Source organism: Miniopterus natalensis, chromosome 1, assembly GCF_054644295.1.
Source record: "Miniopterus natalensis isolate mMinNat1 chromosome 1, mMinNat1.hap1, whole genome shotgun sequence".
Classification (NCBI taxonomy): Eukaryota; Metazoa; Chordata; class Mammalia; order Chiroptera; family Miniopteridae; genus Miniopterus; species Miniopterus natalensis.
Genome location: NC_142081.1, coordinates 200601140 through 200623083, shown reverse-complemented (window position 1 = coordinate 200623083; position 21944 = coordinate 200601140). Strand labels below are relative to the sequence as shown.

Sequence of the window (21944 nt, the reverse complement as noted above, 5' to 3'; positions counted from 1 at the left end):
ACTGGACTACTTGAAACAGTGAATCCAAATGGAGAGAATCTGGCCCTTGCGGGTTTGGCTCAGTGGTTAAAGCGTCTGCCTGAGGACTGAAGGGTCCTGGGTTCGATTGTGGCCAAGGGCACATACCTCAGTTGCAGGCTCTAACCCTGCCGGGGTCGTGCGGAAGGCAACCAACCAGTGGATGTCTCACATCAATGTTTTTCTCCCCCCCCCTTCCACTCTCTGTAAAGCCATGGAAAAAATATCCCGGAGTGAGGATTTAAAAAACAAATAGAGAATCTGGAGGTGTAACACACAGGATGCTGAGGACATGACATGAAAATAAATGAGTACAAGATTAATAATTTTAATAATATAACTAATAGTTTATATTGGTTATAGGTTTAAGTCATGATGTTTTGAATACATTATATAAAATAAAACATTAAGACTTTAAAACTAGAACTGGGAGTTTGTTTTTTCAGTTACTCTGCCACTCCATTGTTTCCTGGCTCCGTTTCTGTCAGTCAGCTGTCCACACCTTCAGAGATCTGTGACTGTTTTCTCCGGCTGACTTTTGTCTTTGTTTTCAGTTTGATGATGTGCTTAGCTGTGGTGTTGCTTGGCACTTATCCTGTGTGGGGTTCCAGGAGATTCTCAAAACTGTGGGTGGGTATTTTTAACCAGTTTGGGAGCATTCTTCTGTGGCACTGTCTTCTCAAGATTGGGCCTCCAGTTGCACGTACATTAGACCATCCAACTGCATCTCATGTGGGTCTTTCTCTCATATCTTACCGATTACTGTTTCTCTGTGATAGTTAGGATGCTTTATATTGAATTATCTTCCAATTCATTAATCCTCTCTTGTGCTGTGTCTAATCTGTTAATCTATTGAATCATTAATTTTAATTATTAAGTTCTAATTAATTTCTTATAGATCTGTTCTCAAGTGAATTCTCCATCCTTTCATCTCTACACCGTTTTCTCTATTTTCTTGAACATGTTAAATGTAGTCACTGTACGTTTTTTGCCTACTAACTCCAACACGTGACTCGCTGGTGGGCTTGTCTTTGTCGTCTGTTTTTTTATTTTCAAATTGCCCTGTGCCTTGACATGCCTAGGAATTTTTTATTCAGAGTTGAACTTGTGCGTAGACAATTGGAGAGGCTGCAGGTGCCATCTTCCCCTGCAGGTGCTCAGCACCTTGGCCAGACCACACGTTAAGCTGTGTAAGGCTGTGTTGCTGTCTGGTGAGGTTCTGTCTCACGGTGGCTCACTTTCCACTTTAGGACACCATTGAGCGCCACCCCGGGTTAGTCCTGGTCTGTATCCTTGTCTTATCAGCCAGACCTCTACTCTGCTTTCCCGGGTCTTCGTAGAATGTCTCCTAGTTTCCTGCCTATGGTGTGAGAATTTGGCAGTGACTTGAGGGGAAAGCTGTCAGGCTCAGTGATGTACTCATCCCATCTCACTGGGAACGGAGCCCCAAGTCTCCACCTTTTTGTCTGCAGTAGTGCCCTCTGCCCAAAGCCTTGCTTCTCAGTCCGGTGCCCTGAGAACTGGAGAACACTGAAAATGGGACCCCTGGACTCTATCTGCAGCAGCTCTCTACTTCCTCAAACGAATTTTTTCATAATTCATATAGACAGCTGTTCTGGTTAAGTCAGTAATCAGGTGTCCACCATCATCGCTACACATCGTTCCTCTACCAGATTGTGACTGACAGGCTCTATCGTATCTGCCATGTATCCATCCTACCTCAATTTTAGATACCAGAGAACTTCAAATACCACATAGTATTTTTCCTCACAGGCGTCCATCATCCTGCTCCAGTGTGGTCTGGTTCTTCCTTCAGTTTTTAAAAATATATATACTGATTTTTGTTTAGAGAGAGAGAGAAACGTCAATTAGTTGCCTCCCACCGACCGAGGATCAAACCTACAACCTGGGTATGTTCCCTGATCAGGAACTGAACCAGCAGCCTTTCTGTGTACGAGACGATGCTCCAACCAACTGAACCACACTGGCCAGGGCTGTTCTTTCTTAAATTAAAAAAATTTTTCTTCGCTGTAACTTCTATTAGGAAGTTGTCCAACCTCCTCTATTGAACTTGTCTCTTTTCTCTATTTTATGTCTTTTTGTTCTATGTTCTGGATAATTTCCTTAACTCTGTTTTGCAGCCCTTCTGTTGGATTTCTTCTACAATTCTGGCTATGTTTTAAATGTCCAAGCCCTTCTCCATCACTCTCAAGGTGGGGTTATCTTTGAGGTCACAACGGAGAGATGTGTAGCAGCCTCAGACTGTAGGTGGGAAATACATCTAGGAGTACTTGAGGGTGTTACTCTGTTACAGTCTGATTGCCTGAAAAATAGTTTGAATGTCCAGAATTGTTTTTTCCCCCACCCAGTTCTGTGTGGTATATCATTTCCCTACAGAATTTTAAAGCCCTGCTTCATTACTTAGCACCGAATACTACTGTTAAGACATTTAGTGAGGTCCTTTCTCCTGCCTTTTTCTTTTTTAACTGTGACTTCCTTTTTTAGGCTGTTTTATTTTTTAGGCTGTTTTATCTTAGGTTTCCTACAATGAATCATTGTCCTAGATAGACTCAATCTGGACATTCAAGCCCTTATTTCTGGTAAATTGTATTATTTCTTTCAAAAGTTATTTCCCTCAATTTTTTCCCATAGAACTCTTATTGGAGAGTTGTTGGGCCTCCCAGATGGAAACTTTAGGTCTAATTTCTCTTCTACTTTCTGTTTTTTTGTTTCACTTTCTGAATAATTTCCTTAACTTTATCTTGCAATACTTCTATTAGGTTTCTTTTGTAATTTTGGCTATATTTTTAATTTCTAAGACTCCTTTCTTAAGTATCTCTGAAGCTATAAGCGGTGTCGTGAATTTTTTTTTTCAATTCCTTCCACTAACAGTTTGTCAGCCCCCTGCACGCAGTTTTTTGTAGCTCAGCTAGAGCCATTTAAAAAATCCTTTTCATTGATTTGAGGGAGACAGACAGACATTGATTTGATGTTCCACTTACTGATGCATGCGTTGGTTGATTCTTGTATGTGCCCTGACCCGGGATTGAACCCACAACCTTGGCATATTGAGACAACACTCTAACCAACTGAGCTACCTTGGCGAAGGCAACAAGTGACATGTTTCAAAGCTGATTAGACACTCCATGTGGGCAGTTTATTGATTTGCAGGCTTCAATTTTGGGTATCAAGAACTGCCTAATTCTTTGGGATCACCAAACATTAGTATGTCCATGTCCGTTCCCACACTTTGTAGCGTCTGCATAGAATTCCCTGACCTGCTTGGGTGGGATCCTGCTGCTGTGGTCCTGCTCCAGGAAGGAAATGGCCTGACTGGGGTGTCCAGCTCTTCTTTCTGCAGACTCAAAACAGCCAGAAGTTAGAAAAGCCTTGTGAGGTAATGATTCATTGTTATGTAATACTTACTGGGTATGAACTGTGAAATAATTCACTTGTCTAATTTTTCTTATAAAATTGTCTTGTGTTACTAGTATATATTCATATCTTGGCTGATAAAACTTACGTGAAAGTAATAAAACTTCACTTTTACAAAAACACCCAACATATGCCTCCTTCTCCTGCCATTCGGTTCCAAGAGCCTTCCAGGACCAGGAGGGTGTCTGGGTGGCTTTCTCCATGCCAAAATCCTTTCAAGACAGAGGGCTGCACCTCTCTGGGACACTCCTGCCAGACTGAGCTCTTACTTCTCAGTACGTAACACCCTTTCTGGCCCTTAAGTCCTGCATCTCCTTTGTGATGATTAGTTTTGTGTCAAGCTGACTGGCTCATATGGTGCCTGGACATTTGGTCAAACATCCTGAATGTGTCCCTGAGGCTGTGTCTGGATGAGATTAACATTTGGATCTGTAGAATGAGTACAGCAGATGGCCCTCCCCGATGTGGGTGGGCCTTGTCCCATCAGTCAAAGGCCTGCATAAAACAAAAGGGCCTGAATAGAAAAGATGGAACTCCTGCTGCCTGCCTCCTAGCTGGGTGTGAATCCTTTTTATTTCCCGCCTTTGGACTCAAACTGAAATACCAGCTCTTCGTGGGTCTCGAACCTGGGATGCTTTGGGACTAGAACCACACCAAGGGCTCTCCTGGGTCATGGAGATCAAGCTTGGGACTTGTCAGTTTCCATCACTGTGTGAGCCAATTCCTTATAATAAATCAATCTTCATCACAACCTCTCTCTCCATATACATATGTCCTATTGGCTGTGTTTCTCTGCAGAACACTTACCTCAAGGGGGTTAAAATGGACTCGGGGAGAAACAAATCTTAGATATTACAGTGGCTTGTGGCCCTCCAAAGTTAAACTGTACCAGACAAGATCTTATTTTTCACCTTAATTTCTTGTTTATTTTTCCTTAGGGGGAGTTAATGGAAAACAAAGGTTGAGAACCACTGCTTTCTGCCTCTGCTTCACGTCTGTCTCCCAGGAGCACCCTCTCCACTTGCTGTGGGGCTGGCACAAGTGTCCTGGCCTCCAATCTTGCTCGCAATCTCCATTTCAACACAACAGCCAGAGTTCTCCAAAAAATACACATCTTACCATTACGCCCCCTGCTCAAAATCCTCCATGGCTCCCAGCTGCATTTAGAATAAACCCGCCTCCTGTGGGGACCTGCAGCTTTTGATATTTTCACCTGTTCCCAGGTCCTGGGGCCCCAGAGGAATTCCAATTGTGCCACATTTGATCCACACCTGGGTTGGAACCTGGGCCCCTGCCTCTGACTATCTGGGTGACTTTGGGCAAATCTCTTAATATATGTGAATTTTGGTTTCTCATCCATAATACAGGCTAATGGCGGAGATGATATAGCAGCAGGCAGTGGCTGGTGCACAGTGGCTGGACAAGTGGTCATTATGTCCTTCACTCACCCAGCAAATACTGGATTGCTTTGGACCCAGCCGTTGCTTCTAGGAGCTGGGGTTCAGAGGTGTGGGAGGCAGTTACTCCCATGCTCTCCCCTTGTCCCTTCAGACTTCTCTGGGGAACACCCAGAATCCCAATCCGGTGCCAAGCAGCTGTGACAAGGGACAGGATGGGAGCTGTGGGAGAAGAGAGTGGCCCGCCAGTGCAGGGTAGGGGACAGCCCAAGGCAGTGCCCATCCGGAGGACTGCGAGAGTGCCAGGCAGGGTCAGACAAAACCCCCGGGGAGGGGTGCGGGGCCTTTGTTCAGCCGACGAGGCGGAGTCCGCAGGGCTTTAGCAGAGGGTAGATTTTATCATACATATTAGCTCAATCTGGTTGCGGCAGGAAGGATGGGGCGGAAGGTTAGACGGCTGTGGCTGCAGCTGGGGCAAGGGGGCCGTGGGGCCTGGACGGGCCCAGGGAAGGGTGCAAATGGAGGCCCTCCCACCGGCACCCAGGGCGGAGCCCTGCCGCACCTCGGGCCCACGACTACCCACAGGGCCAAGGGGGGAAACACGTCTTTTGTGTCTCGGTGGCTGGACAAGCGGGGCGCCCTAGGCGCAGGGTCCCCTCCTGCCTGGGTCTAAGGGCAGAGATGTACCTGGGGCTCGCGGCAGTGGGCAAGGCGCCCCTGCAGGGAGGGTCCTGGCAGCGCGCGCTGGAGGCCCGAGGCCCGGCCGGCCTGTGGCCGGTGCGCTGGGCGAACGCGCAGTGGGAGGCGCGGCCGGGCGCCCGGGCCCTGCGGCGTCGCCAGGCACCGGCGGCGGGGCGGCTCGGGGCTGCAGCGCCGACTCGGCGGGGCCGCGCGCTTTCCAGGCGCCCCCGGAGCCCCGCCAGGCCCGCGAGGAGGGCGCCGGCCTCCCCCTCGGAGTCTCCGCACGCAGGCGAGGGGCGGCCCAAGGTCACCAGGCCATTCCCGGCCGGACGGAGCCGGAGCATCGCGGGGGCGCCGCGGGCCTGCGGCCCCGAGGGGCCGGGCGGCGGGCGCGAGCCGTCGCGTGCCTGTCAGGGAGGCGGAACTCCTCTCCCGGCCGGTAGTTCTCGCGCCGCCCAGCACCCGGCCTCGCGCCGGCCCGGCCCCGCCGCCCGACTACGACTCCCAGAAGGCCGCGCGGCGCGGAGCGCGGCGGTGACGTAGCCGCCTCATCCAGCTCCCTCGAGCCAGCCCCTCGCGGCGTGGGCGCGCTGTGCCGCGCAAGGCCTGCCGGGAGTGGTGGTCCTCACCCCGGGAGCCCCCAGCGGCGGCGCGGGAGCTGGGACTCCAACTCCCGGCGTGCACTGCGCGCGGGCGCACGTTAACGGCGGGAGGGGGCGGCGAGGCCGAGGGGCAGCGGCGCTCGAGAGGGCGGAGTAAGGCGGGAGGGGGAGGGCGCCCACCCCACCCCACCCCCTCCCCGCCGCTCCTTCCCCCTCCCCGACGTAAACTGGGATCCCTTTCCCCTTGTGTCCGCCATATTGGACTCTAACTCTGGTCAGCGGCGGCGCCGGGCCCGGTGGACTCGCCGCTCCTCCCGCCCCGCGTCCTCCCGGCAGCTCCCGCCCGCCCGGCCCTGCCCGCCCGCCCGGACTCGACCCCGCGCAGCGCCCCCCGCCCTCGGCCGGCCGGAGCGCTCCGCCGCCGCCACAGCCTCCCCGCCCTCTCCGCCCGCCGCCCGCCATGAGCCCGGCCGACACTAAGCGAGGGGCGAAGCGCCGGAAGAACAAGCGGGGCGGCGGCGGCGGCGGCTCGGGCGGGGGCCACGGTGGCGCGAGCGGCGGCAAGGCCGGCTCGGCGGCGGCGCTGCGCGGCTCCCAGGCCGCGGGCCTGGCGGCCCCGGGCGGCGCGGCGGCGGCCAACGGGCCCCTCGGCGCGGGCACGGGCGGCGCCGCCCCCGGAGGCTACTTCGAGGTAAGCGGCGGGGGCGGGGAGGGCGCGGGGCCGCTCCCGCGGGTAACGGGCGGCGGCTCGTGACAGCCTTCAGCGGGCCCGGCATCTTCCGGGCGAGGCGCCGCCGCTCTGCCACCTGCGCACGGCTGTCACGGCCCCGGGGGTGGTGCCGCCTCGGCGCGCGCGGGGCTCGGCCTGGGAATCGCTCGCGTGCAGCCCCGGGATCGTCAGAGTCGGGTGGCCAGCGGGCCCCCTCCGCGGGCCGGGGCCCCTCCGCCGCCGGGCCTGCAGCGCCGGTCGCTGGGCCCGGCTCCTCCGGGCCCGCGGCGGCCGCCGGGAGCGCCTTCCTCCCGGGGCCCGGACGCCGCCTGACAGCCCGGCCCCGCGGCGGCGAGCGGTCAGCGGCCGTTGGTGGTCTGGTGGCCGTGTGCTTAGTGCTGGGACTCGAGGAATCGGAAAGGGACTTCGCGAAGGTGCGCTCCGAGGGCGCCCGCCGGCCCCCGCTGCTGGTCGCGGCGCCCACAAGTCACGGCTCGGGCGGCGGGCGGCGGGCGGGCGGCGCGGTCCTTTCGGGAGACGACATGGCTTTTTTTTTTCCAAAAGTTGCCAGAGCTGTTCGATCAAGTTGTTTTAAAGACATTTCCAATTATAAAGCTTCACCACGGGTATTTGCGTGCCAAATGGTGCGGCAAGAATTGTCTTGTGAAAGATCCGAAATGCTGTGCGGGGCCGGCGGCCGATGACACAGTGATGGACGGTGCGGCGGCTCCAGCGGGGGCGGTACTGTCCCTGCGGCGTGGTCAGGCCGCTGTGCCGCTGTCTTAGATGTCATTGTCACATTGGTCTAGGACCCCGGGCCAAGCCCCTGGACTTCATGGCCCCAGAGGTTGCCCTTGCCCTGTGCCCTGGAGAGCAGAGCAGGTGTAGTTCCTGGGCTCACGGATGTGGCTCCGGCGTCTGGATCTGCGGCTGTGAACTCAGGGCCGCGTTTGCGGCTGTGTCAGTCCTTTACAAAAATGTGGGTAATACTGGCGGTTGCTGGATGTGGGTTATATCCATGTCTATTGGTTAAACAAAAAACAGGTTGGTGGTTGCAGTGGAAATCCTTAAACTAACCTTTCATGCCATTATCTCAGGTTTTATCAATTCCCTTTTGCTTTGCAATATGTAGCTCAATTAATCTGTGTTTCCCAGACAGGCTCATGATTCTTGGGGTCCTGCTCTTCATTCCATGCAGGGTACCTGGGCAGGTTTCCGAGAGGAGTGAGAATGGAAGGACTGTCTGAATTCTCAGAGGCCTTAGCCTCTCTGCCCTGTGTGCTGGGCCAGCGCTGATACCTAGGACCACCTCCATGCAGGCTGCTGCTGAGCAAGGAGGGCATTTGTGCTTGTGGGTGGCTTCTACAAAGAAACAAGGGTGATAGCATAAGTAGGGAGACATAACGTAGCTTATAGTGTCTTTGTCCCACAGCAGAACCCAGGTACACAAAGCTTGGGAGCACAAACTTGGTAGGCGCTGTGTCCTCAGGCAGGGTGTCTACCTGGGCTGCCTCGGTATAAATGAGGTGGCACCCAGCTCCTCCGGTGTTGTAAGAGTTAAACAAGTGAATGCAGGGAAGGTGCTTACACAGTGCCCAGTGGCACCCAGTGCTGGGTGTGTACATGATCCTGATTGTTCAGGAGGCTGTGCAGGACTTTATTAGGGACTTTGCTGCAGGGCAATACTGATCAAGCTTTCCCCACCTGCGGAATGGGGAAACAACACATGGGTTAAAAACCTTGGACATGGGTCTTGGCTGGTGTGGCTCAGTTGGTTGGGCACCATCTTGTGCACCAAAAGGTGGCTGGTTTTATTCCCAGTCAGGGCACATGCCCAGATTGTGGGCTTAATCTCCAGTAAGGGGCATGCAGGAGGCAGCCTATCAATGTTTCTCATGTTGTTGTTTCTCCCTCCCTCTCCCTTATTCGATAAAAGAAACCATGGATGTGGGTCTTGACAAGGCCTGCGCCAAACATCCTTGTGTGGTGGTCTGTTCCACTGTGACAGCAAAGGGGTGGCCCCCAAATGGAAAGTTGGTAGGTGAAGGATATCACGAATATATCATATTATTTTGCATTTCTATTTTAAAATGTAATTTTTATAGCGTTCATGCTGTATTAAGTGAAGACAGCAGCTTAAAAATAGAAAAGCATAAAGACCCATTTTTGTAAAATATCCATGTGTGTATATGTTTGCAGAGGAAAGCCTGATAGAGTATATACATCAAAATGTAGTGGAAATTTTGATGGCCTTCTTTTTTCCTTTTTGCACATTTAAGATTCAAGCTTCAAGACTTTTCTACAATGAACATTACTGAAAGAGCAAAAAAGGGAATGATACCTTCGTAACCTGGTATTACCAAAATTTTTTCTTTTTCAAATAAAACTAATTTTGGCTATTTCTACCTTTTAACAGTTAAACATATAGGTATTATATACCCACTGAAAATATTTAGGCCATCAGAATTGTTTCCTGAATGGGTGTGCAAAATTAAGTCATACACACATTATTTACAAAGTCAGAATTTCTCTATTATGGAAATTGACTCATGTCACTAGCTGTTGGAATATCAAATTACATATAATTTACTCTCATGGAGGGCTCAAATAGGAACTTAGGGCTATTTTTGTAATGCTGTTAGAGATTTATAAAAGGAAGCCATTTGGGGTAGGGATTGAAGTACATTTTCAATAGCAATATTAAAGTTTGAAGTCCGAGAAACCTACTGTAGTGTAGGGGGCAAGATGGAGATGACGTTAGTAATGCTTAAAGGCCATCAAGCACAGGGTATCCTGTGCTTAGATGATGTGATTATGTATGTTGGAGTACTTTGGGGTGCACTTAGAGGCCTTTCCTGTGTTGTTGAAATCGCTGCCGCGACAATGAGGTTCAGTCCTAACTGTAGTTCACATTTGCCTTAGTGACCTGAGGAGTAGGTCAGAGAAAGATCTAGAACCTCATGCGCTTTAACTGAGATCAATAATTTGGTGCAGCTGTAGAGCGCACCTCTGTGACTCAGTGTTTTATGTCTGTCCACCCATGTAACCACTGTGTCAGAATATAGAATGTTCCCAGTGCCCTGGAATGCTCCCTTATTCCCCTTCCACAGTCATCCCCACCACCATTCTCATAGGTTTTGCCCGTTTTTAAATTTCATGTAAAAGTACTCTGTGCCAGTGCTGTTTAGCTTAACATTTTAGCTGAGGTGCGTCCCTGTTGTTGATGTAGCAATTCATCGTTGTTTTTCATGGCTGCAGTTTTCCATTGTGTGGATGTTCCACAATTTATTCATTCTAACATTGATGGATATTTAGGTACTTTATTTTAAGGCTGATACAAATCACGCTGATGTGCACATTCCTGTACACGTCTTTTGGTGGACATGAGTGTTCATTTCGGTCCAGAGTGCAGTTGCTGAGTATACATTTAGTTTGACTTTATACTACCAGATAGTTTTTCTAAGTGGTTTTGTTGTATGCTAGTTTAAAAAATTAACAGGTAGTAGCACTGATATTTGAAAATGTACAGTTCTTTGGAGTTTAACATGTATGGATTTATGTGTCCACTTCCACAGCCAGGATACAGAGCAGTGTCGTCACCCACAAAGGCTCCCTTGTGCTCCCTGTGTCTTTGTGCACTCCCCACCCTAAGCTCTTGCCAGCAGGTACTTTGTTACTATGATTTTGTCTTTTGGAGAAATCATATAAATGGAATCATGTCGTGTAATTTTTTGAGGATGATTTATTTCACTCAGCATAGCCATTTGAGATTTGTTTGTTGCGTGTATTAGTGGTATGCCCCTCTTTACTGCTGAGTCGGATCCACTGTGTAAGTGAACTACTGCTTATTCGTTTTCCTGTGATGGTTATTGGCATTCTTTCCAGGTTTTGGTGATAGTAAATAGAGCTGCTGTAAACATTGTGTACAGGTTTCTGTGTGAAAGTAAATTTTCATTTCTCTGTGGTAAATACCAAGCAGTGGGAGCTAGATCATAGATGGTAACATAAGTAACTGCTGACTATTTCCAGAGTGACTGTACCATTGTGACTTCCACCAGCAATGTATGAGAATTCCAGTTGCTCTACATCCCTGTAGCACTTGATGTTGGCAGTATTTTTTAGTGTAACCAGTTTAATAAATAGGTGTGCGGTGGCATTGTGGTTTTAATTTGTATTTCCCTTATGATTCCTGATATTGAACACTTTCATGTGTTTATTTGATTATTTGACATTCTTGTATCTTCTAGGATGAAGTGTTTATTCAAGACTTTGCCTATTTTTTGTTGTCTTTTTTTTTTTTTTTTAAATCCTCACTTGAGGACATGCTTAGAGAGAGGAAGGTGGGGGCAGAGAGTGAGACATCACTGTGATGGAGAAACTGCAGTCAGTTGCCTTCTGTATGTGCCTTGATTGGGAATCGAACCGGCAACATTTTGGTGCACAGGATGACGCTCAACCCACCGAGCTACTGTGGCTGGGCCAGACTTTGCCTATTTTTATTCAGGTGATTATAATTATTGTTATTATTATTATTTTGAGTTTTGTGAGTTCTTTTAATTCTGGACATGAGTCCTTTGTCAGATATGTGATTTTCAAACATTTCTTCCAGTTTGTAACCTGTATTTTTATCCTAGTAACTGTTTTTGCAAAGGAAAAATTAATTTTGATGAAGTTCAACTTACCATTTTTTTCTCTTATGGATCATACTTTTGGTGTCATATTAAGAACTCTTTGTTTTATGAAACCTCAGGTTATATGTTTCCTTTTTAAAATTTAATAGTTTTACACTTAGATCTGTGATTCATTTTGAATTAATTTTGTGTAAGGTATCAGATTCAGGTAGGGATCTTTTTTTAAATATATGGATGTCATGTTGTTCCACACCCATTTGTTGAAAGAATATCCTTCATCCATTAAATTGACTTTCCACCTTTGTCAAAAATCAGATAGCCAGCCCTAGCCAGTTTTCTCAGTGGTTAGAGCATCGGCCTATGGAATGAAGGGTTCCGGGTTCCATTCTAGCCAAGGGCATGTGTCTTGATTGCAGGCTCAATCCCTGGCCCTTGTCGGGTGCATGTGAGAGGCAACCAGTTGATGTGTTTCTCTCACACTGATTTTTCTCTCTCTGTCTCTCTCTCCCCCACTCTCTCTGAAAAGCAATGGAAAAAATACCCTTGGGTGAGGATTAAAAAAAAAAATCAAATAGCCATATTTGTGTGGGTTATTTCTGAACTCTGTATTCTGTCCCATTGACCTATGAGCTATCCCATTGCCCATATTTTCTTAATTACTGTAAGTCTTGAAGTTGGGCAAGGTGATTTCTCCATCTTAAAAACATTGTTATTTATTGTTTTGCTTTTTTATATACTTTACAATCAGTTACTTATATCTACAAATAACTTTTCTAGGATTTAACTGGAATAGCCTTAAATCTGTAGATCAATTTGGCAGAAAACTGACATATTTACTATGTTGACTCTTCCAATCCATGAACATGGTATGTACCTATTTAGTTGTTTTCAATTTTTGTTTGTTTGGTAATTCTCACCGGAGGTTATTTTTTCTATTGATTTTTATTTTATTTTTTATTTATTTTATTATTTTTTTAATCCTCATCTGAGGATATTTTTTTCCATTGCTTTTCAGGAGGAGAGAGAGAAAGGAGAGAGAGAGAAACATCAACATGAGGGAGACACATCAATTGGCTGCCTCTCGCCCGCACCCCAACTGGGGCTGGGAATCGAGCCTGCAACCAAGGCATGTGCTCTTGGGCAGAACTGAACCCAGGACCCTTCGATCCTCAGGCTGACTCACCAACCACTGAGCAAAACCGGCCAGGGCTTTCCATTGACTTTTAGAGAGTAGAGGGGGATGCAGAGAGAGAGAGAAACATCAATGTGAGAGAGAGACATTGCTTGGTTACCTCCCACCTGTGTCCCAACTGGGTCTGGGGATTGAACCTGCAACCCAGGTATGTGCCCTTGACAGGGAATCGAACTCTCCACCCTTTGGTGTGCAGGCTAATACTCCAACCACTGAGCAACACCGGCCAGGACTTCAATTTCTTTCTTTTTTTAAAAATTGAGATATATTTGACATATAACATGTCTTTGATTTCTTTCTTCAGTGTTTTGTAGTTTTCAGCATACAGATCCTGTCCTTGTTTTGTTAGGTTTATACATAAGTATTTCTTTTTCCTCCAACTTTTGTAAATGGTGTTTTATAAAGTTTTCATTTACTTATTGATAGTATATAGAAATACAATTAGTTTTTGTGTGTTCCCCTCCTATCCTTTGATCTTGCTAAAGCATACATTCTGGGGGTTTTTTGTGGATTCATTTGGAATTCTGTGTAGACAGTCATGTTGTCTGTGAATAGTGGATTTTTTGTGTGTTTCTTTATTACACTGACTAGGCTTTAGTATAGTTCCTTATTTCTGATTTTAGGGGAGATACTCAGTCTTTCACCATAAAGTATGATGTCTGCTGTAGATTTTCTGTAGCTGCCTATTGTCAGGTTAAGGAATTTCCTTTCTGTTTCTAGTTTGCTGAGAGTTTTGTTAATGGGTGCTGGATTTTGTCTTGTCAAATGCTCTTTTTAAACCCTTACCCGAGGATATTTTTTCCATTGCTTTTCAGAGAGAGTGGGAGGGAGGGAGGGAAGGAAGAAGAGAGAGGGAGAGAGAGAGAAACATCCATGTTAGAGAGAGACATCCCCATTGGTTGCCTCCCGCACGTGCCCCAACTGAGCCGGGAATCGAGCCTGCAACCAAGGCACGTGCCCTTGGCTAGAATCAAACCTGGGACTCTTTAGTCGGAGGGCCAACGCTCTAACCACTGAGCAAAACTTGATAGGGGTGCAAAGGCTTTTTTGAGTCAGTTGATATGATCATTGTTGATTTTCGTTTTTAGACTGTTAATGTGGTAAATCACATTATTAGCTTTTGGATACTGAACCGGCTTTGCATTCCTGGAATAAACCCTGCTTGATTATGGTATACTGCTCTTTCTGAATATCTGGATTCACTTGACGAATACTTTGTTGAGCATTGTTGCATGTTTTCATGAGGCGTATGTCTGCAGTTTCCCATGTTGTCCTTGTTATGCTCTCAATAGAATGCTGGCCTCAAGTAAATTAGGAATTGTTTCTATTTTTAGTAGTTTGTGCTTTTCAAATAATTGGTTCATTTCATCTAAGTTGTTGAATTTATGTGTGTAGAATTAATTGCCTGTTGTGTTCCTTAACTATCTTTTTAATATCTGAGGGTGGGGGGTCCCTTCTTTTATTTCTGATATTGTCTGATCTCTTATTTTTTTCTGCCAGTCTTGCTAGTGTCCTCAAGTTTTTAATCTTTTTAAAGAACCAGCTTTTTGTTTTATCGATTTTTTTCTCTTGTTTTTATTTGTTGTTGTGATTTCATTGAAAAAATATATATGTTTTTTGACCTTTGCATTATTGCTTGCTTTGGGTTTATTTTTAATTTTTTTTTTTTTTTCTAATTTTTTAAGTTAGGCCCGGCCGGGCGTGGCTCAGCGGTTGAGCGTCGACCTAGGATCCAGGCGATCGGGGTTCCATTCCCGGTCGGGGCACATGCCCGGGTTGCGGGCTTGATCAGTGACTCTCTCATCATTGATGTTTCTATCTTTCTCTCTCCCTCTCCTTTCCTCTCTCTGAAATCAATAAAGCTATATTAAAAAATAATAATAATTTCTTAAGTTAGAAGCTTGGGTTATTGATTTGAAACCATATTTCTTTCCTAATATACATATTCAGTGCTGTGAACGTCCCCCTAAGCGACACTTTAGCAGCATCCCACAAATTTTGGTTTGTTGTAATTTCGGTTTCATTCAGCTTAAATATTCTAATTTCTCTTGAATCTCCTCTTTGACTCATGGGTTATTTAGAAGTGTGTTGTTTCATTTTCCTTTTATCCTGTTACTGAGTTCTAATCTTGTTCCAGTATGGTCAGAGAACATGCCTTGTGTGACTTTATTTAAAACATTTTAAATATATTTTTAAAAATTTATCTTTATTGAAAGTATTACAGATGTCCCCTTTTTCCCCCATTGATCCCTTCCACCCCACATCCGCTCTCCCCCAAAAATATTTTAAATATTATGAACTATCTTGGTGAGTATTACTTGTGCACTTACAACATGCATATTGAGTGGCATGTTATTTGAATATCAGACCCAGCTGGGTGGGTGGTGTTTCCAGTTCTTTCTTGCTGGTTTCTGTGTATTAGTTCTGTCAAAAAAAAAGGAGTGTCGAAGTCTCTCACTGAAGGTGTGGGTTTCTTGTTTTCTCCTTACAGTTTGTTTAGTTTTTGCTTCATGTATTTTGTAGTTCTTTTGTTTGGTGCATATATATTTAAGGTTGTTACGTCTTATTGGTGAATTGACTCTCTGTCACTCTTAACGTCCCTTATTCCTGGTGGCTTTCTCAGCTCTGAAGTTCACTTCATCTGGTACTACAACCACTCCAGCTCCCTTTAACCAGCATGTGTGTGGCATGTCTTTTCCTATCCTTTCAGTATTAACCTACCTACATAATTTTATTTGAAGTGGGTTTCTTAATATTATCATTACGTTAATATTAATCATATTTATATTCTCAAGTGACGTATATGTGAAATATACTTAGTAACTTGAGGCCTTTTCTCCTGGCTGAGTTACTAATTGAATTTCTACTTGGTACTAGTACGGGATGCTTCTCTGCACTCGTTGGCTGGAGTACACTAGCGTGGGGATGCAAGCTGACTTTATTTTAGAGAATGTTTAACCAGTATGAGTTGAAGTTGAATAACTTGTAGCTTATGGGCATGCAACACATATATTTTGTGGTATTGAAAAATCGCATGTTTCCTGTGAAAATTATTTTTTTCACGTGTATTTGTAGAATGCAGAGAACACTTTTTTTCTTGAATATTTTGAGTACAATATTAGTTACATTCAGAAACTGAATGAGAAGTGGGAACTTTAACTTCTTATGGCCCTGGACTTCTTTAAAAATAAACTTTTATTTTGGAATAATTTTAGACTTAAAGAAAAGTTGAGAAGTTAATATAGACAGTTCCCATGTTCCTTTCAGCCAACTTTCCCTAATGTTGAGGTCTTACATAACTTTGGTATATTTGTCAAAACTAAGAAACTATAAAATTACTGCAATGTTATTAACTACAGACTTAATTTGGATTTCAATAAATTTTCCAGTGATAATCCTGTTTTTATTCCAGGACCAAATCTAGGATACCACATTGCATTTAATGACCCAGAATCTTAATTTTTATTCTTTTTACCTGCCTCATCTATGAAATGAGAAGATTAATTTTTATTTTCCTTCGGAAAGTCCTACAAAAGCTATTCAATAGTTATGTTTAAAGTGTGGTAGTAATTTTATACTTATGCTAAAATTCAGTGAAATTATTAGTTTAGTAGTTTGCTACAATCTAATTCTTTTCTCTAGAAATGCTTGGCAGTTATCTGTCTGTGGTGAAGTAGCCCAGCAGGGTAAATGGACGTTCTCTTCGTGGCCCTGGACTTTTTAAAAAGTAAACTTGTATTTTGGAATAATAAAAGCTGAGAGCTTAGCCCCTATTTAGAGGCTACTGAGGGGTGACCTGTCAGTGCAGGTGCACACTTAGTTGATGGTCAGGACACCTGGGAGAAGTGACCAGTTCCTTGCCAAAGCTGTTTGGTTGCCTCCAATAAAGAAATTCCATAAGTGAATTATTTTTTTATTTTTTTTAAATCCTCACCTGAGGACATGCCTAGAGAGAGGAAGGGAGAGAGAGAAACATTGATGTGAGAGAAACATCAATTGGTTGCCTTCCAAATGTGCCCGACCAGAAATCGAGGCCACAACCCAGGTATATGCCCTGCCTGGGAATTCAACTGGCAGGCTTTGGGTGTGGAGGACAGCGCTGGAGCCCGCCGAGCCGCTCCAGCCAGGCTCTAAGTGAATTCTTGATCATGCTTATCATGTTGTTGTTTTCTGTTTTTAAAAGCATAAAAAACAGTGTTACTTATTAACTGGCTTAAATTGTAGCTACTGTCAATATTCTCCTTTCCTTCAAAAGAATAAAATGCCAGTTAAATCTGTTTTGAACAAGAATAATAGGAAGGTTGGATCTGTCAGCCAGTCATTACAATTGAATGCTTCTCTGAAAACTCCAAGTTGAACTCCTTTGTTTGCATGTTTGCAGATGCCTGCACCAGCACAGCAGGTCCTCGTCAAGTCACAGTGTTGATGGGAACAAAACCGGTTCCCAGTGGGGCCTGTGTGTGGAGTGTCCACTTTCTCACCGTGTCCACGTGGGTTTTCTCCGGGTCCTCCAGTTTCCTCCCACGTCCCAACCCCGTGCCTATAAGGAGAATGGCGTGTCCATGCTGTCCCCGTGGGCTGGTGTGGGTGCCCCTGGGATGGAAGGGTATCCTGTCCAGGGTGGGGTCCTGGGAGCCTTGTGCCCTGAGCTGCCAGTATGGACTCTGGCCAGCGTGACCCTGACCTGGATTAAGCAGGTTGGAAAATTGTTATCTTAGTTGCTGTTATTACCTTTCTTAAATGTACATACAGTTCGCATTGACTTTAATATTCAATATTAGAAATGTTTTGTGTCTTCATTTAGAAGTTTGGTGTTTTTGTGACCAGGAATATTCTGTAGGAACTTAACTCTTGTTTATATCAATTATCCTAGATTGAAATTGGGTTCATTATACGGCTTGTCGCTTAAAGTCACAGATTCCAAGAACCAATCGACGATGTTGAGTGAGGACTTACTGTACTCCATTTGGAATTCTGGGATTGGCAAGTCATAGACTCCTGAAACTTGAGAACTGGGCGGGACAACAGCAAAACACGGATTTATTCCTGAGACGATATTTGCTAGCTGGGGAAACTGAGGCCCAAAGAGTTGAGTTGGAAAAATTCCTTTAAGTGTCCTAGTCAGTGTCCCTTCTTTCCCCTTTCAACTCCTGGTGGCATTTATTACTTTTCAGTAGTGATGTGAATTAAAAAATCCTCCTGTTAGCCTGGTCCTCCTACTCACCTGGTCTGCACATTTTCTCTGAGCCAGTCTGTGAGCACTCAGGTGCCGAATTTTCCACTTTTTCTGCACGTTAACCACTCGAGCACCTGGGAGAAGGATCTCATCCTTCTGCTCTTGGCTTCCTCCGGTTTGCTGTTCCGTGCTGTGGCCACCTGTGTCTGGCACTAGAGCCATTGTGTTCTGTTGTGTGGTGCAGCCTGTGCAGCAGGATGGGCCATGGTCCGGCCTGTGCCTTTGTTGGTGCTCGTCTTCCTGCGCAGTCTCTTCCTCTGCCCGATAACTGCTGTCCTCTTTAAGAGGGGGTCATGTGCTGTCCCTGTGGGAGCGTGCCCTTGCCCTCCTCCTCCTTTGCCAGGCTGTTGCCTTCCTCCTGGGTCCCCTTGGTGCCTGTTTGTACCTTGGCTGCAGCACTGAGATTGGGTTGTAATCCTTGGTTGACTGGAACGTTCTTGTCTTTTTAAGATTTTTAAAAATTGACTTTTAGAGGGAGAGGAAGGGAGGGGGGATATCTATGTGAGAGTGAAACATTGATTGGTTGCCTCCTGCATGCCCCTTACCGGGAATGGAGCCCACAGCCTGGGCATGGGCCCTTACCGGGAATCAAACCCACGACCTTTCACCACACGGATGACTCCCAGACAGCTGAGCCATGCCAGCTGGGTGGAGTGGAGCATTTTCTTCTAAACTGTGCTCTGGGGCTCAACTCAACACATCGGAGGTGCTCAAAAACGTGGCTCTGGGACCCAGGCCACTTGATGGGAGTTTCTGTAGTTCTCCCCTTTCCTCCTTTTTCCTGAAATCTGTTGTCTGCTTCGTCTTCTAACTTGGAAGAAAGCTTAACCCCTACTCCAAGGGTTCCTACCTGATAGATTTTACTGAGTCTCTCTGTTAACCCGTGGAAACTCACTGCAACATTTATGTGAGCACGTTATCGCAAGGCCTCTAGAACCTCTGTCTTCTCCCTGTGGGTCTTGAATCTCTCCTCCTCTCTTTAGTTGCTCCCTTAGCCTTTGGGGCTTCCCGTCTTCCACTCCTCCTCAGTCCTCGTGACTGTGCTTAACCACCTGAGTTACCTTTCTATCTCACTTTTTCCTACCGGTTGCCACCAAATGACTTGAAATTCTGCTCACTAGGACTGGCTAATACTGGTTGCTTCTGCTTCCTTCCCCCTAGACTCTATCTTACTCCCTCACCCAGCTTGTATCTTCCATTTATTTATTTATTTATTTATTTATCCTCACCCGAGGATATTTTTTCCATTGTTTTTCAGAGAGAGAAACATTGAGAGAGAGAGAAACATAGATGTGAGAGAGACACATCAATTAGGTTGCTCCTGCACATGCCTGCAACCAAGGTACATGCCCTTGGCCAGAATCGAACCCGGGACCCTTCAGTCCACTGGCTGACGCTCTAACCACTGAGCCAAAGCGGCCAGGGCTCATCTTCCCTTTACTTCACCCTCCCAGAGGCCATTTAGTGATTATTTTCTTACTGAGTCCTGTAATTGTTTTCAGTCCTGATACCTTTGAGCCAATTGCCTTCCTTTCTGTGGCATTGTCCTGGTTCTTCTGACTCTTGCTTTGCTTACCCTCTCAGCTCGGAGAGCTCACTTATTCCTACACTTAGACACACTCACTGCGATGCAGGTGATTCACTGTCCAGTTCTTCCTCTCAAATTCAGACTTAAACTGGATATGCTCAGCCTGTGTTGATGGAGATTGCTGATGACAGTTGGACACTGCAGGGGTTGATCAATAAGTCCTAACTGGTTGTGTTCACTAGAATGGCAGTTGACTCCTTGTTTCCCCTCATCTGTGGCAAGGTAGCTCAGCTTGTCTGTGCTTAGACTAAATTATCCTTTCTATATTACAAAACCGTGCTTAGGTACTACTGGTTTGTTTGCTAGCTAACTTGTCAAAATACATTTTTGTGTAAAGATCTCAGGCTAGCTGCACAAGGTTGTGCACTGGACAGTTTCCTCATCTGTCAGGTAAGAAGATTTTGTTAGGTGACCTTGAAGTTTTTTTCCAACTTTTTGACCCTGATTGTCACTTCTTTGGTCACACACTTTCAGAGACTGTCCATCACCTCTGTAGGGGTCTCTTAAGTGTGATGTGCCTTAGAGGCATGTGTTCGTCTTTATATTTTCAAGTGACACCGCACTTTACAGACAGGTTGCCTAGGGATCGAGATGAGCATGGTCACTTGACCTGTAGCCGGTCGTGAGTTTTGCGTGACTCCTGAGGCGAGACTGGGAGTCTGTTCACATGCAGTGTGCTGAGGCCATGGTGGCTCAGGAGCGCTCCGTGAGCATGTGTGTGATTAAAACTGGCCCTTGCAGAGTGGTCAGGTAGTCTTCAGAGAAACCCTGGATTGAAGATAATGCCAGTGATGAAAGCATGTGCAACAAGGAAATTGATGGCAGAGCCACCATGCTCCTTCCTGCACAAGTTCTTTATTAGCCGCGTAGTGAAGCTAAGGAAGTGATCTAAGCAGAACTGAGCATCGACTCTCAAGGGTTACTTGAAATGTGGAGTTATACCCGTTTTTATTAATGATGAACTGAGTCCAAAGTGGTTATCTTGCCTTGAGATGTCACAGTCAGCAAAATATTTACAAAATAGGCATCCAGAGGGGAATTTTGCAGCCGTGTTTAAAGTCATGCATTGCTCAGCTTTTTACATTATAAAATTTCATTAAGCTTTAAGAGTGAAGTCCCTCTTAGGTTTCTAACTTACATTTCTATAAAGTTTGGTTGCAGAAGCAACTCCAGCTGATTTGCACAGGCATTTGATAAGAGGGTTGTAGGAGCATAAACATTTTGGAAAGGGCTGGTGCAGCAGGCCGTGTAGACTAGGTTTCCAAGAATGGCTTCCAGAGCAAAAGCCCAACGCCCAGTGGTGGAGTTGGTCAAACCAGTCTGCCATACCTGCCACACTGACCTAATCCTGCAGACAAAGTAGCCGGTGCCACTGGGGAAAGCTCCCTGGGGTGGGGTGGGGGTGAGGGAGCAGGCAGGAGACGAAAGAATTCATGGGGAAACAAGGTGGCAACAAAGTAAATACACTGCTCTTGTCAGCAGATTCTTCTGGAGTATTCATAGAATTATTACAGATGCTTGGTAAATAAATAAGTTCTTAGAATAAGTCCTGGTGTGGAGTTTGCTCTGGGTGATGGAAATGTGTTTCTGAAGAGAGCTTATTAGGTTTTGCTTTTTGCTAGACTCAGATTGAGTACTTTTTTTGTGTGAGCCACTGAATATCTTAGAATATATACATTCTGAAATGATTTGTTTAATAAACAGTTTTGTGGGAAAACTAGATAAAAGCAGTGATGGAGCAGCCATTACAATTTTTTTCTTGGGCAGCATAGGGTTGCAGCAGGAACAGCACAGGTGAAATTCGTTCACTACGTGGTGCAGGGCTCTCACAGCCAAGAATGGGAGCCAGGAACAGCATCGGCCTGAGCCCTGTACACAGTGTTGGACCAGGAGTAACTAGGATCATACTTGAAGACTTAGGGAGGTTTGCTGGTTATCTTGCGGCAAAATTAAAAGGGTTTCTATTCTAAATTGAGTGTTTTCCTTTTGCTTAAAAACAAGTCGTCTAAATTTTCTGACCTTTTCTGTAGTAAGTGGCTGTCATTAGAAAGCTACCTAGCCAATTCAGTATTTTTGAGAAGATAAAACAATCTGACCCCTCAAGGTAAAGGTGACATTTTAATAATGAGTAGAAAGTTACTTTTATTTTATTGATTTGAGAGAGAGGATATGGAGAGAGAGACATCGATGTGACGGAGAGACATCAGTGGGCTGCCTCCTGCACACTGCCCCGGCCGGGGTGGAGCCCACAGCCTGGGGATGTGCCCTGACTGGGAATTGAACCTGCCGCCTTTGGGTGTACGGGATGATGCTCCAACCAATGGAACCACACTGGCCAGGGCAGAGAATTACTTTTTGAAAGAAACTCTTGGGTAGAGAGTAGAGAGCATTTTGAAAATGGATGTTTAGAGTTGTCATTTTAAGTTTTTTTTGTGTAGTAAGAATCAACAGTCAT

The 21944-nt window shown here is 46.0% G+C and overlaps 1 protein-coding gene and 1 long non-coding RNA gene across 3 annotated transcripts in view; one reads left to right on the top strand and one right to left on the bottom strand.

Annotated features, from left to right (window-relative positions):
- Positions 1 to 330: 330 nt before the first annotated feature.
- On the bottom strand, positions 331 to 5289 carry LOC148094531 (uncharacterized). Of its 2 annotated transcripts, none has more exons than XR_015716225.1 (2): positions 4902 to 5289; positions 331 to 3380 (listed from the first exon to the last, which is right to left on the bottom strand). It is a non-coding gene; the product is annotated as an uncharacterized LOC148094531 (long non-coding RNA). The 2 variants fall into 2 exon arrangements; XR_015716224.1 differs by having other exon boundaries at positions 331 to 3373.
- Positions 5290 to 6353: 1064 nt separating this feature from the next.
- The window catches only part of FAM193A (family with sequence similarity 193 member A), a 111655-nt gene continuing 96064 nt past the window's right edge, over positions 6354 to 21944 (top strand). The window contains exon 1 of the mRNA XM_087828517.1: positions 6354 to 6824. Coding sequence (XP_087684643.1) covers positions 6594 to 6824 — 231 coding nt within the window. The 5' untranslated portion in view covers positions 6354 to 6593. The remainder of the gene's footprint in view (positions 6825 to 21944) is intronic.